A 14,157-nucleotide genomic window follows, 5' to 3' on the forward strand; every position below is an offset into this window, starting at 1 on the left:
TCATTTTTAAAGTGCAGGTTAATCAAATATAAATGTATATAGTACCAAGTATACCAAAATTAAGTAAAATTCAGTTTTTATCAGTGTTTTTACCTGGGTTAGCTTTATTTTAATGGCTTAGTGTTAGCATGCTAAAATTAGCTATAGCCATAAACAAATATGTAAAGTAATATAAATACACAGAGTTACTGCATTACAATAGATATAGAGTTTATAGAGTATTTTATTAGTTTATAGTTTTAATTTAGTCCAAAAACTTTGATAAAACACCTGAAAACTGATATACCCGCCAATTCACATGAACTCCACTTCCCATGATGCAGCGCTCCCAGAGAGGCCGGCCCCCCTTTTTCACACCACGTGACCGTGTCCGGCCAATCGGGAGTGTCGTTACAGGCGCAGTGCGGCGCTCGGGATGTAAGGAGCAATGGCGACGGTCGAGACGGTTTAGGAGGCCAGAGCGAGCCGGATCCGACCAAACAGAGCTGGACTCAGGTAGTTTAAACATTTACTCTCAAACAAGGTCGCGTGACACTCACCTGGGAGTTTACCTGGAGGTGGAGCAGCATTTAACTCATACATGACTCATGAAAAGCACCACAAGGCTTTTTAACTGTTAAAATGGACTCAAAACTTATGACACATATCTGAATTTAGATGAGTTAATGCCAATACTGTGTTTAAATAAACATAGTACTACTTTACACACACTGTATGATAGTACTTTATACTCCTGCTGCCATACTGATATAATTATACCACTACTATATATTCTTCTGCACTGGGTCCTGATTAAAACCTGTTTATTTGTCAGGTTTTATATTTATTCATACATTTATGATGAGATAACAGAACCACTCCTCCTACACACAAGCAAGACAAACATTGGTTTGTGTTTTGAGTGTTCATCTTGTTTACCTTTGTACTTTTTGTGTTGTGTGTATAGTTATTTCTGCAGTTTTAGTGGTTGTCAGCACATTTTTATAGTCCTTTTAGACTTTTTTTCTGCCTTTGTTTTCATTTTGATATTTTTATAGTTGTTTTCTCCTTTTCATAGTTTTGCATCTCATTATAGCTTTTTATTTTTTGTCTGTCTCTTTGTTATCATTTTGAGAGTTTTTGTAGTTGCTTTGTGTCTCTTTGTGTTTGTTCTTCCTGTTGTCATAGTTTGCATCATTTTATAATCTCTTTGAAGCTGTTTTATGTTTCTTTTGGTCATTTTGAGTTCCTCGTTGATAGATGTGTCTTTGGATTTCAATCCATGCACAGTATATATTTTAATATATAAATATGCAGTTTATTTGTTAGGTTGTTTCAACATCTTAAATTTTAAATTTCAGATGTTTCAAAATGATATATATACTTTTATTATTCTATATAATATTTTTTTAAAGGATTTTATCTGTTTGCAAATGAACTCTTCTATGTGTAGAGGATTCTCTCAGCTGCTGGAAAAAGCTGCTTCAGTCACAGAAATGTATGTTTTTTTCTCTCTTCATCAGGTTTGAGTCCCTTCACTTCCATCTAAACTCTTCATCATAGAGTTTTAAAATGGAAACTGAAGTGTCGTCCTCGGCGAGCTCCGTCTCCTCCTCCGCCCCCCAGACCTCCTCCGCCCAGACCTCCTCCGCCCCCCAGACCTCCTCCGCCCCCCAGACCTCCACCCCCCAGACCAGCCTGGCAGCCAAGCAGAGAGACCCCAGGAAGCCCTCCTCCTCTACTCCGGCCTTCCTGTCCAACCTGGGCCGGGCGACCCTGCGGGGCATCAGGAAGTGTCCCCAGTGTGGCGTCTACAACGGGACCCGCGGCCTCAGCTGCAAGAACAAAGCCTGCGGCGTCTCCCTGAGGAACGCCTCGGCGGCGGCGGGCCGGAGCAGCAGGAAGAGCGCGGTGGAGGTGGTGAAGGTGATCATAGACAGCGAGGAGAGGGGGGGGAAGGAGCGGGAGGGGGGAGGAGGCGTGCTGGGAGGAGGCGCAGGTGGAGGAGTGCAGGTGTTTTCGGTGTGTCACAGAGGACGAGGAGCCGTAGCAACGCAGCACGGCTTCGTGGAGCTCGTTCCCACGGATACGGCCATAGCGACCGGAGACGGCGCCACGCTGCTGACACGCATCAACCTGGGACGCTGCTTCCTGCCCTCATGCAGGCAGGGTCAAAGGTCAAACCAAGGCGAGGCAGAACCAGCAGCCGCCGCGTCCAAACCGTCCTCCGACAGCCTCTGTGTCCACATCAAACAGGCCATCGAGTGCCGGAGCCGCGCCACGCCGCTGACCCTGAAGAGCTCCGTGCTGGAGGCGCTGCAGGCCTCCGTCCAGGCCCGCGAGGAGCTGTGGCGCCTGGCCACCGAGTCTCTGGGCCCGTTGGTGCAGCGCGTCGCCAGAGACACCCTGGTGGTGAAGTGCCACACGGACTCCCAGCATCCTCTGGGGCTGCTGCACCTCACGGTGGGTCCAGGAGGACTCACTGAGACTAAGACCAGCGAGAGGAGGAGCAGCAGGGAGCAGCACAGCCTCTTCCACTGCGCCTGCCAGGCTGCTAGCAGCAGCGTTAGCGTTAGCAGCAGCAGCAGAAGGAGTAAAGGAGCTGATGGATCCTCCCATCCTCCTCCACCTCCTGCTGCTGCCACATCTCCACCCTGCCTCCACTTCTACGCCTGTGTTTGTGCCTTTGCCAGCGATGAGAAACTGGCGTCAGAGTTCGCTGCTTTCATCGACTACACGCCCAACGGTAGGAACGCTTTCTTCACAAAGTGCTTCAAAAGAAAAACATGCAAACATACACAAAGGCAAACCTCCATAGAAACGATGACGCAAAGACAAACCATTTTTAAAAACTCAGTCACATATTTTCATTTGTTTTTGAGATTCAGATTCTATATTTCCAAAAAATGTCAAACCATTCCTTTCCTGTATTATTCAGTTAATTATGACCTGTTGTTTCTTACCTGTTGCTCTGTGTTTCTTGTTGTTTATTTTCCTCTGTGTTCCTGATTGTCAGGTGTGCAGCAGAACAGAGTGATCAGTGAGAAGCCACCAGCTGATCCCGTCAACTCTCATCAGAAAACTAAGAAGCTTCGCCTCGATGAGTCTCTCTCTGGTCCGTTATCATCATTCATCTCAAATATTTATCATCACTGATTACTGCAGGATGGTTCTCCACAGCATGTCTGTCTCTGTCCTTCTCTTCCTACCTGTCCTACCTGTCCTACCCGTCCCCTCACCTGTCCTACCTGTCCCCTCACCTGTCCTACCTGCCCCCTCACCTGTCCCCTCACCTGTCCTACCTGCCCCCTCACCTGTCCCCTCACCTGTCCTACCTGTCCCCTCACCTGTCCTACCTGTCCCCTCACCTGTCCTACCCGTCCCCTCACCTGTCCTACCTGCCCCCTCACCTGTCCTACCTGTCCCCTCACCTGTCCTACCTGTCCCCTCACCTGTCCTACCTGCCCCCTCACCTGTCCTACCTGTCCCCTCACCTGTCCTACCTGTCCCCTCACCTGTCCTACCTGCCTCCTCACCTGTCCTACCTGTCCCCTCACCTGTCCTACCTGCCCCCTCACCTGTCCTACCTGTCCTACCTGTCCCTCCAGTGTCCTCTCTCTCTGGGCCGGCCAAGGACGGAGGGTCCAGGAAGGCTGCTCACAGGAAAGGTCCCGGGGCCGCTGGGCTGAAGGCTCCAGGTGCTGCCTGTCTGTCTGTCTGTCTGTCTGTCTGTCTGTCTGTCTGTCTGCCTGTCTGTCTGTCTGTCTGTCTGTCTGTCTGTCTGCCTGTCTGTCTGTCTGTCTGCTGCTGCTCAGACCTGTCTGTCTGTCTGTCTGTCTGTCTGTCTGTCTGTCTGCCTGCCTGCCTGCCTGCCTGTCTGTCTGCCTGCCTGTCTGTCTGCTGCTGCTCAGACCTGTCTGCCTGCCTGTCTGTCTGTCTGTCTGTCTGTCTGTCTCTCTGTCTTAGAGCCTTATATGGTCGTAGACATCTGTCTCTGTCTAATCCTGCAGCTCTAATCTGATCCACTGTTGAAAACTGTAGTCAGTTTATTTTAACATTTCAGGCCTTTTTAATTAAACTTCACAGGAAAAAGCTTTACAGACTTTAAAGTCTAAACAAGTGGTTGGTGGTGTTCTACCTTAAAACAGAAAGATAAACAAAAAATAGACAAAAAAAAATACTGTTCTTTTCTGTGTTTGTGTGATAGTTTATTAATCCTACCTGTGTTTCTGTTATAGTTTATTAATCCTACCTGTGCTTGTGTGATAGTTTATTAATCCTACCTGTGTTTGTGTGATAGTTTATTAATCCTACCTGTGCTTGTGTGATAGTTTATTAATCCTACCTGTGTTCGTGTGATACTTTATTAATCCTACCTGTGTTTGTGTGATAGTTTATTGATCCTACCTGTGTTTGTGTGATAGTTTATTAATCCTACCTGTGTTTGTGTGATAGTTTATTGATCCTACCTGTGTTCGTGTGATACTTTATTAATCCTACCTGTGTTTGTGTGATAGTTTATTGATCCTACCTGTGTTCGTGTGATACTTTATTAATCCTACCTGTGTTTGTGTGATAGTTTATTAATCCTACCTGTGTTCGTGTGATAGTTTATTAATCCTACCTGTGTTTGTGTGATAGTTTATTAATCCTACCTGTGTTTGTGTGATAGTTTATTAATCCTACCTGTGTTTCTGTGATAGTTTATTAATCCTACCTGTGTTTGTGTGATAGTTTATTAATCCTAACTGTGTTTGTGTGATAGTTTATTAATCCTACCTGTGTTTGTGTGATAGTTTATTAATCCTAACTGTGTTTGTGTGATAGTTTATTAATCTTACCTGTGTTTGTGTGATAGTTTATTAATCCTAACTGTGTTTGTGTGATAGTTTATTAATCCTACCTGTGTTTGTGTGATAGTTTATTAATCCTTACTGTGTTTCTGTGATCGTTTATTAATCCTACCTGTGTTCGTGTGATAGTTTATTAATCCTACCTGTGTTTGTGTGATAGTTTATTAATCCTACCTGTGTTTGTGTGATAGTTTATTGATCCTACCTGTGTTCGTGTGATACTTTATTAATCCTACCTGTGTTTGTGTGATAGTTTATTAATCCTACCTGTGTTTGTGTGATAGTTTATTGATCCTACCTGTGTTTGTGTGATAGTTTATTAATCCTACCTGTGTTTGTGTGATAGTTTATTGATCCTACCTGTGTTTCTGTGATAGTTTATTAATCCTACCTGTGTTTGTGTGATAGTTTATTAATCCTACCTGTGTTTCTGTGATAGTTTATTAATCCTAACTGTGTTTGTGTGATAGTTTATTAATCTATTAATTAATAGTTTATTAATCTACCTGTGTTCGTGTGATAGTTTATTAATCCTAACTGTGTTTGTGTGATAGTTTATTAATCCTACCTGTGTTTGTGTGATAGTTTATTAATCCTTACTGTGTTTCTGTGATCGTTTATTAATCCTACCTGTGTTCGTGTGATAGTTTATTAATCCTACCTGTGTTTGTGTGATAGTTTATTAATCCTACCTGTGTTTGTGTGATAGTTTATTAATCCTACCTGTGTTTGTGTGATAGTTTATTAATCCTTACTGTGTTTGTGTGATAGTTTATTAATCCTACCTGTGTTCGTGTGATAGTTTATTAATCCTACCTGTGTTTGTGTGATAGTTTATTAATCCTACCTGTGTTTGTGTGATAGTTTATTAATCCTACCTGTGTTTGTGTGATAGTTTATTAATCCTTACTGTGTTTCTGTGATCGTTTATTAATCCTACCTGTGTTCGTGTGATAGTTTATTAATCCTACCTGTGTTTGTGTGATAGTTTATTAATCCTACCTGTGTTTGTGTGATATTTTATTAATCCTACCTGTGTTTGTGTGATAGTTTATTAATCCTACCTGTGTTTCTGTGATAGTTTATTAATCCTACCTGTGTTTCTGTGATAGTTTATTAATCCTAACTGTGTTTGTGTGATAGTTTATTAATCCTACCTGTGTTTGTGTGATAGTTTATTAATCCTAACTGTGTTTCTGTGATAGTTTATTAATCCTAACTGTGTTTGTGTGATAGTTTATTAATCCTACCTGTGTTTGTGTGATAGTTTATTAATCCTAACTGTGTTTGTGTGATAGTTTATTAATCCTACCTGTGTTTGTGTGATAGTTTATTAATCCTTACTGTGTTTCTGTGATCGTTTATTAATCCTACCTGTGTTCGTGTGATAGTTTATTAATCCTACCTGTGTTTGTGTGATAGTTTATTAATCCTACCTGTGTTTGTGTGATAGTTTATTAATCCTACCTGTGTTTGTGTGATAGTTTATTAATCCTTACTGTGTTTCTGTGATCGTTTATTAATCCTACCTGTGTTCGTGTGATAGTTTATTAATCCTACCTGTGTTTGTGTGATAGTTTATTAATCCTACCTGTGTTTGTGTGATAGTTTATTAATCCTACCTGTGTTTGTGTGATAGTTTATTAATCCTACCTGTGTTTGTGTGATAGTTTATTAATCCTACCTGTGTTCGTGTGATAGTTTATTAATCCTACCTGTGTTTGTGTGATAGTTTATTAATCCTACCTGTGTTCGTGTGATAGTTTATTAATCCTACCTGTGTTCGTGTGATAGTTTATTAATCCTACCTGTGTTTGTGTGATAGTTTATTAATCCTACCTGTGTTTGTGATAGTTTATTAATCCTACCTGTGTTCGTGTGATAGTTTATTAATCCTACCTGTGTTTCTGTGATAGTTTATTAATCCTACCTGTGTTCGTGTGATAGTTTATTAATCCTACCTGTGTTTGTGTGATAGTTTATTAATCCTACCTGTGTTTGTGATAGTTTATTAATCCTACCTGTGTTCGTGTGATAGTTTATTAATCCTACCTGTGTTTGTGTGATAGTTTATTAATCCTACCTGTGCTCGTGTGTCAGGGAGCTGGCAGGCGGTGGATGAGCGGTCGGTGGCGTTGGGTTTCCTGCCGTGGCTCGCCAGCGTGACGGAGAGGATCCACCACACCATGCACTACCAGTTTGATGGTGAAAGTTCTTTATTTACTAATCAGCAGGTTGATTGATCTTTTAGCATTTATTTAAACTTCTGGTTCGGTGTTAAAGAAATAGTTTGATATTTTAGAAATGACACTTTCTTGGTTTTCTTGTTGAGAGTTAGATGATTTATAGCTCCAGTCACCACTTCATATAATATATATATATATATAATAGTTAAAGTAATGGACTGAATTTCATAGCTATCGCACTAAAATGTGTCCATTTACATAGAAACAGACTGCAGATGCTGTGATTGACATCAATCAATCAATCAATCACGGGTTTCCAGGTAAAAAAGATAAATAATAAAATAACATTTGTTTGGGAGTTTTTTTTTTTTTTTAAGATTCCTTTTTCGTTATATTTTCGAACGGAAGCATTCGTCAAACATAAACTATTCCAGGATGGAAAGTTGAAACGTTGATGATAATGCATGTTTTCACTGTTTCTTTCTATGATAAACGGTATTTTTGGCAATAAAGAAAAGAAGAAAACATCGTTTTCAAACCAGCCAACAGGTTAATAAATGAAGGAAGGTCTCAGGTCTCATCAATATAATACAGTCATAGAAAAAAATGATTAGACCTCCTTGTTTTCTTCAGTTTCTTGTCCATTTTAATGCCTGGAACAACTAAAGGTGTATTTGTTTGGACGTTTCCATGGTTTTCTTGATAAAAACCAAAATCACCATCAAGAAAACCATAGAAATTACTAGATATCATCTCTTGTGACCTATTTTTGAAAACAATGGTCTAATATTTTTTCCATGACTGTATACTGTTTATATACTATTGCTATCTGTTAATCTTTGGAGTCTTTGTTTGTTTGTTTCATGCAGTAAACATGTTGTTGTTGTTTATTTTAGGGAAGCCCCAGCCTCTGGTGTACCTCGTCCCTCAGGAGTTCTTCAACGCTCTGCAGCATCGTCTGTCGCTCGGCTCCAAGAAGAGGAGGCTGCCCAACTTCACCACAGGTTCAACAGCATCTTTACTGATTATATCAGTGATTTAATTACACACAATTAATAATCACACTGTACAGGTTCAACAGCATCTTTACTGATTATATCAGTGATTTAATTACACACAATTAATAATCACACTGTACAGGTTCAACAGCATCTTTACTCATTATATCAGTGATGTAATTACACATTAATTAATAATCACACTGTTTACCTGAAAACATCTGGGGCTGCTGCATCACCACCAGGGGTCTTCCTCCATCAGTCACTTTTAGTTTTAGTTTTGGTACTTATATTTTTGTTAAAAGAATATTTTGATGAAGTTGTTGAGTCTGGGTACTGAATTTTAAATTAAGTTTTTCTTGTAATGAAGTTCTTTTACATTACTGAACATAAAGGATGAAATTATTTCTTCCAAACCACAAATATTTGATCAAATGTGTGTTTGTCTCTCTGTGTGTCTGTGTCTCTGTGTCTCTGTGTGTCTGTGTGTGTGTGTGTGTGTGTGTGTGTGTCTGTGTGTGTGTCAGCGTTTGTGAGGAACGATGGTCTTCCTCTGGGTTCGTTCTCCAGGTTCACCTGGCACATCACCAGCGCCGCGCAGGTCAAACGCATCTTTGACACTTCGGAGGTAAAAACTCTAAAACCTGCTAACGTTGTTAAACTCTCTGTTGTTCACTAAAACATCTTAATATTGTTCTCCTGAAGCTGACCAATAGATGACAAGAATCAATGTTGAATGTCTCCATTCATTCCAACGTGTCTCCTCCTGCAGCTGCCTCTGGAGCTCTCTCAGAGCTTTGTGAAGAACGTTGACGGCTCTTATTCCCGTTTCCGGTGTCCTGATCCTCCTCCTGAACCAGAACTACCGGACGGGTACCGGACCGACCGGCCCCAGGCCATCCGGCCCATGGAGCTCCGCACCTTCCTCAAAGTCGGTCAGTCAGTGTTTCAGCTCCAGACACTGAAGATATTAAGCTAAGAAAAGCTTGTCTGACAGTATCTGATCCTCCGTTTCTATCAAATCATGTCTAGTTTATTTATTCATTTAAAAACAACAGAAGTGCTTCACAAAGAGACAGAGAAAGTCACTGTAAAATCAAATAAACAGCAGTTGCCCATACAATAGGGCTCAGTTGGTAGAGCGGTCGTCTTCTGATCGGAGGGTTGGTGGTTCGATCCCCGACCACGACTACATGTTGAAGTGTCCTTGAGCAAGATACTGAACCCTGAACTGCTGCTGATGCTGCGTTCATCGGTGTGCCCTGGTCGCCTCTAACACCAGTATGAGTGTGTGTGAATGGGTGAATGAGCGGAGTGTAAAGATCTTTATAAGAGGTAAAGCATATATATTTATATTATATAAGTGCACCACATTCACCATTTACCAATAGAATAGAACAAATAAAAGCCAGATTGTGACCAGGCATGTTTTTATGGTGATAAATGAATAGATAGGTCTTTTGATATCATATTAAATATTATCAATGAGGGGAAGATCTGAATGATTGTTAGCAGCTAATTATTCCAGAGTTTAGGACCAACAGCTGAACATGTTTGGTTGTGGTAGTAATTAATATGAAAACAGAGAAATTAACATGATGGAGTTGATCTTTTTTGGACGGTGAAGTTGGTTCAAAACCCAAAATTATGATGATGAACGTAAACTTTATCAGTGTGATTGAACTTTAAGAAAACACTTAAAGGTTTCAGACGGTGTTCAGGCTTTAAGTGTCTAAAACACGTTACCAAGACAACCAGAGGATCTCTGAGAGAAATATAAGTTCAGTTTGTCTGTCCTGAACCAGAAGCATCATACCAAGAAGTATATTATTATACTATATATTATATATTAGTATATTATTATACTATATATTAGTATATTATTATGTTAGTATATTATTATACTATATATTAGTATATTATTATACTATATATTATATATTAGTATATTATTATACTATATATTAGTATATTATTATGTTAGTATATTATTATACTATATATTAGTATATTATTATACTATATATTATTATATTAGTATATTATATATTAGTATATTATTATACTATATATTATTATATTAGTATATTATATATTAGTATATTATTATACTATATATTATTATATTAGTATATTATATATTATTATACTATATATTATTATATTAGTATATTATTATACTATATATTATTATATTAGTATATTATATATTAGTATATTATTATACTATATATTATATATTATTATATTAGTATATTATTATACTATATATTATTATATTAGTATATTATATATTAGTATATTATTATACTATATATTATATATTATTATATTAGTATATTATTATACTATATATTATTATATTAGTATATTATATATTAGTATATTATTATACTATATATTATATATTATTATATTAGTATATTATTATACTATATATTATTATATTAGTATATTATATATTAGTATATTATTATATTAGTATATTATATATTAGTATATTATTATATGATATATATTTCCTCTGTCCCGTGTGCAGGCCCAGCGGATCAGAAGGGATCCAGCCCGTTTGTGATCGAGTGGATCCCGGACGTTCTCCCTCGCTGCCAGATGGGCGAGCTGCGTCTCAGCTTTGAGTTCGGCCATCAGCAGAGCGGCCAGACGGAGAACGCAGAGAAGACGCCGCCGCCGGAGAGAGGAAGTCGCAACAAGTCGGACTGTGTTCAACCCAAACAATCCAAAGCTGTGGAGATCCTGCAGGTGGTCGTCTAATTATTTAATTTAATTATTAATCACAGAAACAGTCTCTCTGATATTAATATTAACATAGACAGTTTCTGACTCACTCCATATAAACATGTTATATTATGGTACAGATAATCAATCAGCCTTATGAATCACAGGATAATATTCACCAACAGCATATCTAAACAGGCTAGTTTATAAGTGAAGCACTCATCATAATGTCTGATACTTAATGCTAAATATTCATAATAACAAACCCACGAATAACAAAAACAGTGTATTCTTGCATATATTTGTTCATTTTTTTATTTAAAGAAACTACAAATGAGGAACTTTTGCTAAAGTTTTGTTAAAATGTTCCCTGTACTCTAATTCCTAACTTTTCCTTTAAGTGTGAACACCTGTATGTTTTCAACAAACTTCTCAGAGAAGGATTTGTGTTCTGCTGAAAGCTTAAAGAAAATAAAGCACTTTAATGGAGAAAATGTCTCTTTATTAGTCTTTTAATGATGGATGGATTCATTTTCTTCCCAGGTTGATATTTTTGTGCCATTCTAGTTAAAACTTAATAATAAATAGTAACCATGGTAAATAATACCTGCTTAGAGCCCCACGTGCTGCATAAAAAAGTGTTTTTAGTGTAATTTAAAAATAATATATTCTAGATGAATGCATGAATTCATTTTGAATGAGGTTTTAAATATGCTTTATCTTGATGTGATAGTCTGGTTCTCACAGTGTCTAGTGCTGCCTCTGAGAAAACTACAATTCACATTCTGAAAGCTGATTGGCTGATTGGTTCCCTGTATTGTGATTGGCTCTTTACCCAACTAGCCCTCTCCTTATTGGCTCGTAGTTAGCCTCTTAGCATTTCTTTTAAAGAAGCTAGTTTGTAATGGTTGTCACCATGAATGATGTGGGTCATCTTCTAACTACAGCACACAGTTTAAAGTCTGATTTATTCTTAGTGCCACCAAAACAAACCTGTTGTAGAAAATAACCAGATGTTATGTGGATTCTGTGATGATGTCATGTGGAGTGGTTCTTCTGGAGTCAGTGGCTAAATGCTAGCTAGTCAGAGAAGACACTTTTTTGCTGTTATTATTGGGAGTAATGGTATCTGATCTAGAACTGGCTTCAGGTTGTTAAGAATCTGTCTGAGAGAAAAACCAACCAGAAACTAACAGGACAACAAGGTTAATGAATGGTTAATGAATGGTTAAAGTGGAGTAACAGCCAATCGACTCAGTCATTTTTTATCAAAATTGTTTTTTTTCCTAAATCATCCTCATAGCCACCTATGGTAAAATCTCCTCCATCAGTTTATCAGATCATGTGATTTTACCCCTTTAAGATAATGGCCTATGTCAAGTGTGTGACTTAAGCGGATTTATTATGTCAAGGGTCAAAGCGTTCTCCTACGGGGCTGGAGGAGAGTTTCACTGTGTCCGTCCTGCCAAAGTCTTCTTCATGAGTAGAGAAAGATTTCTCCCAGCGTTCCAGCAGCGCTGCTAACTGACCGAGCTCCTCCTGAGTTGAGTCAGGCCATGATAACATATATATATATATATATACATACATATACATATATATATATATATATAACATAGTCCAGACAGGAGATACCAAGAACATTTAATCATGGCTGGAAGTTCTTTAACCACATGTTCAGGGAAATGTCGTACGAAGCGCTATGTCGTAGCACTGTGGTGCTAACCACTGGCTAACAGTCCTGTCATGGTGACATCATCACCTCAACATGTGGGCCTGTCCAATCAGAGCCTCAGCTGGCTCTATAGCCCCTCCTCCTGACCAACACACCCATTATTGTGTTTTCCTGCCTGTTTTTCTGACACTGGGAATGTATAAATCTTGAAAGTACCAGTGATAGTTTCCTGAAGTCTTGACTGACTTCAAACTAAAGTTATTAGTAACTTTATAATGTGGTGTTTGGAACCTGCTGCACAGGAAGACATCATTGTTTGTGTTGAATGTTGGCAGCAACTTTACATAGTGGAACAAAGTTTTTTGTATTACCTCCCCAACTGTTAATGAGTTGCTAGAGATACAGACGTTCCCCAGCAGATGGAGACATCAGCCTTCTCTTTCCCTAACAGAGGACTGATTAAAGCTTTTCAAAGCAATTCAAGTAGACCGTGGAACACATGATAGGATTATTCAAACTGAAAATCAGTGTAACCAATGCCTTGTTGTTTTCTGTTTCTGTGTCAGAAAATGAACAAATATAGGAGAAAATTCAGTGTTTAACTGCATTCCCTCATTTGGCTCGAGCTGCTTCGTCCCTTCTGGGCATCACAAAGCAGGAATTACACACTCGCTGAGAGATATCACTGGAAACATCACACATGCTTCCAAAATGTGTCCAAATGTTCATGAATTAATTAAGATTACAAGTTAATACCACGAGAACATCACGCCAAATGATATGCACTCCTCAGAATAGCAGCTTGCACACTGAGTCTGTGATCGGGTGTAGGCGTCTGAAGGCGAGCCAGCCCCGGTCCTGTTCCTGCTCAGCCCCAGGACACCATGCTGGTTCAGCCTCTGCTGCATGGCTGCCAGACAGCTCCGAGCTCAGAGAGCTGGTGATGGAGGCTGTCAGTCATCAAGCCTCTCCTGGAGGAGCAGCACAGTGACAGAGAGACTTCCTCTATGGAAGATGTTACAGACAGAAAGAAAGGCTGCAGAGGGGAAGATAGTGAGGAAGACAGGAGAAATGTGCTCCAGAAACCAGGAAAGGTGTAAATTATATCATCTTAAATAACTACTAAAGGCCTGGTCACAGTAGGAAATGTTACAGTTAAATAAACATGCATGTCTTTGGGCCCAGAAGCTTGGTGACATGGCTGAGTTGCTGCCACCAGCTTGCTCATAATGTTGTTGTTTTAGACCTTTTAATGGCGTCAGGTCTGACTCTGAGTATATGTCACCGTACTGGACATTCTGTTTATAACCGCAGATATCGTGGTTGTAATCGTCTGAATACTTTAATGCTATGATTTCTGGTTTCTCCATAAAATATGCGTATATATCTGTTTAAACTAAATATTGGGCCACTTGTTAACGTAATGGTGACCACCAAGTTACACTAGCTCTCGTAACGCAGATGAAATACTTGAGTCCATAATATAGCCGAGTTTTCTCAAGGATTCTTTTGAAAACAGCGAGGATAATAATAATAATATATATATATATATATATATATATATATATATATATATATATATATATATATATATATATATATATAAAGGGTTACTGGTCCCTTGGATTCTCTCCTGATGACGGCAGGGCTGGCTTGTCTGTGACCTGTCAATCAAAGGTAGCCCCGCCCCTAATCATACGAGTTTTTACCCTCTATTTTCTTCTAAATGG

General features: G+C 39.1%; 1 protein-coding gene across 1 annotated transcript; it reads left to right on the forward strand.

Annotated features, from left to right (window-relative positions):
• The first annotated feature begins 402 nt into the window (after positions 1–402).
• On the forward strand, positions 403–11,234 carry c19h2orf42 (chromosome 19 C2orf42 homolog). Its single transcript, XM_059358218.1, has 9 exons — positions 403–495; positions 1,503–2,725; positions 2,996–3,094; positions 3,588–3,677; positions 6,933–7,037; positions 7,915–8,022; positions 8,544–8,644; positions 8,789–8,951; positions 10,556–11,234. Exons 2-9 carry the CDS (start codon positions 1,552–1,554, stop codon positions 10,786–10,788), a joined length of 2,073 nt encoding a protein of 690 aa, XP_059214201.1. The 5' UTR covers positions 403–495; positions 1,503–1,551; the 3' UTR covers positions 10,789–11,234.
• The last annotated feature ends 2,923 nt before the right edge of the window (positions 11,235–14,157 follow it).

Source organism: Centropristis striata, chromosome 19 (assembly GCF_030273125.1).
Source record: "Centropristis striata isolate RG_2023a ecotype Rhode Island chromosome 19, C.striata_1.0, whole genome shotgun sequence".
In the NCBI taxonomy this organism is placed as follows: Eukaryota; Metazoa; Chordata; class Actinopteri; order Perciformes; family Serranidae; genus Centropristis; species Centropristis striata.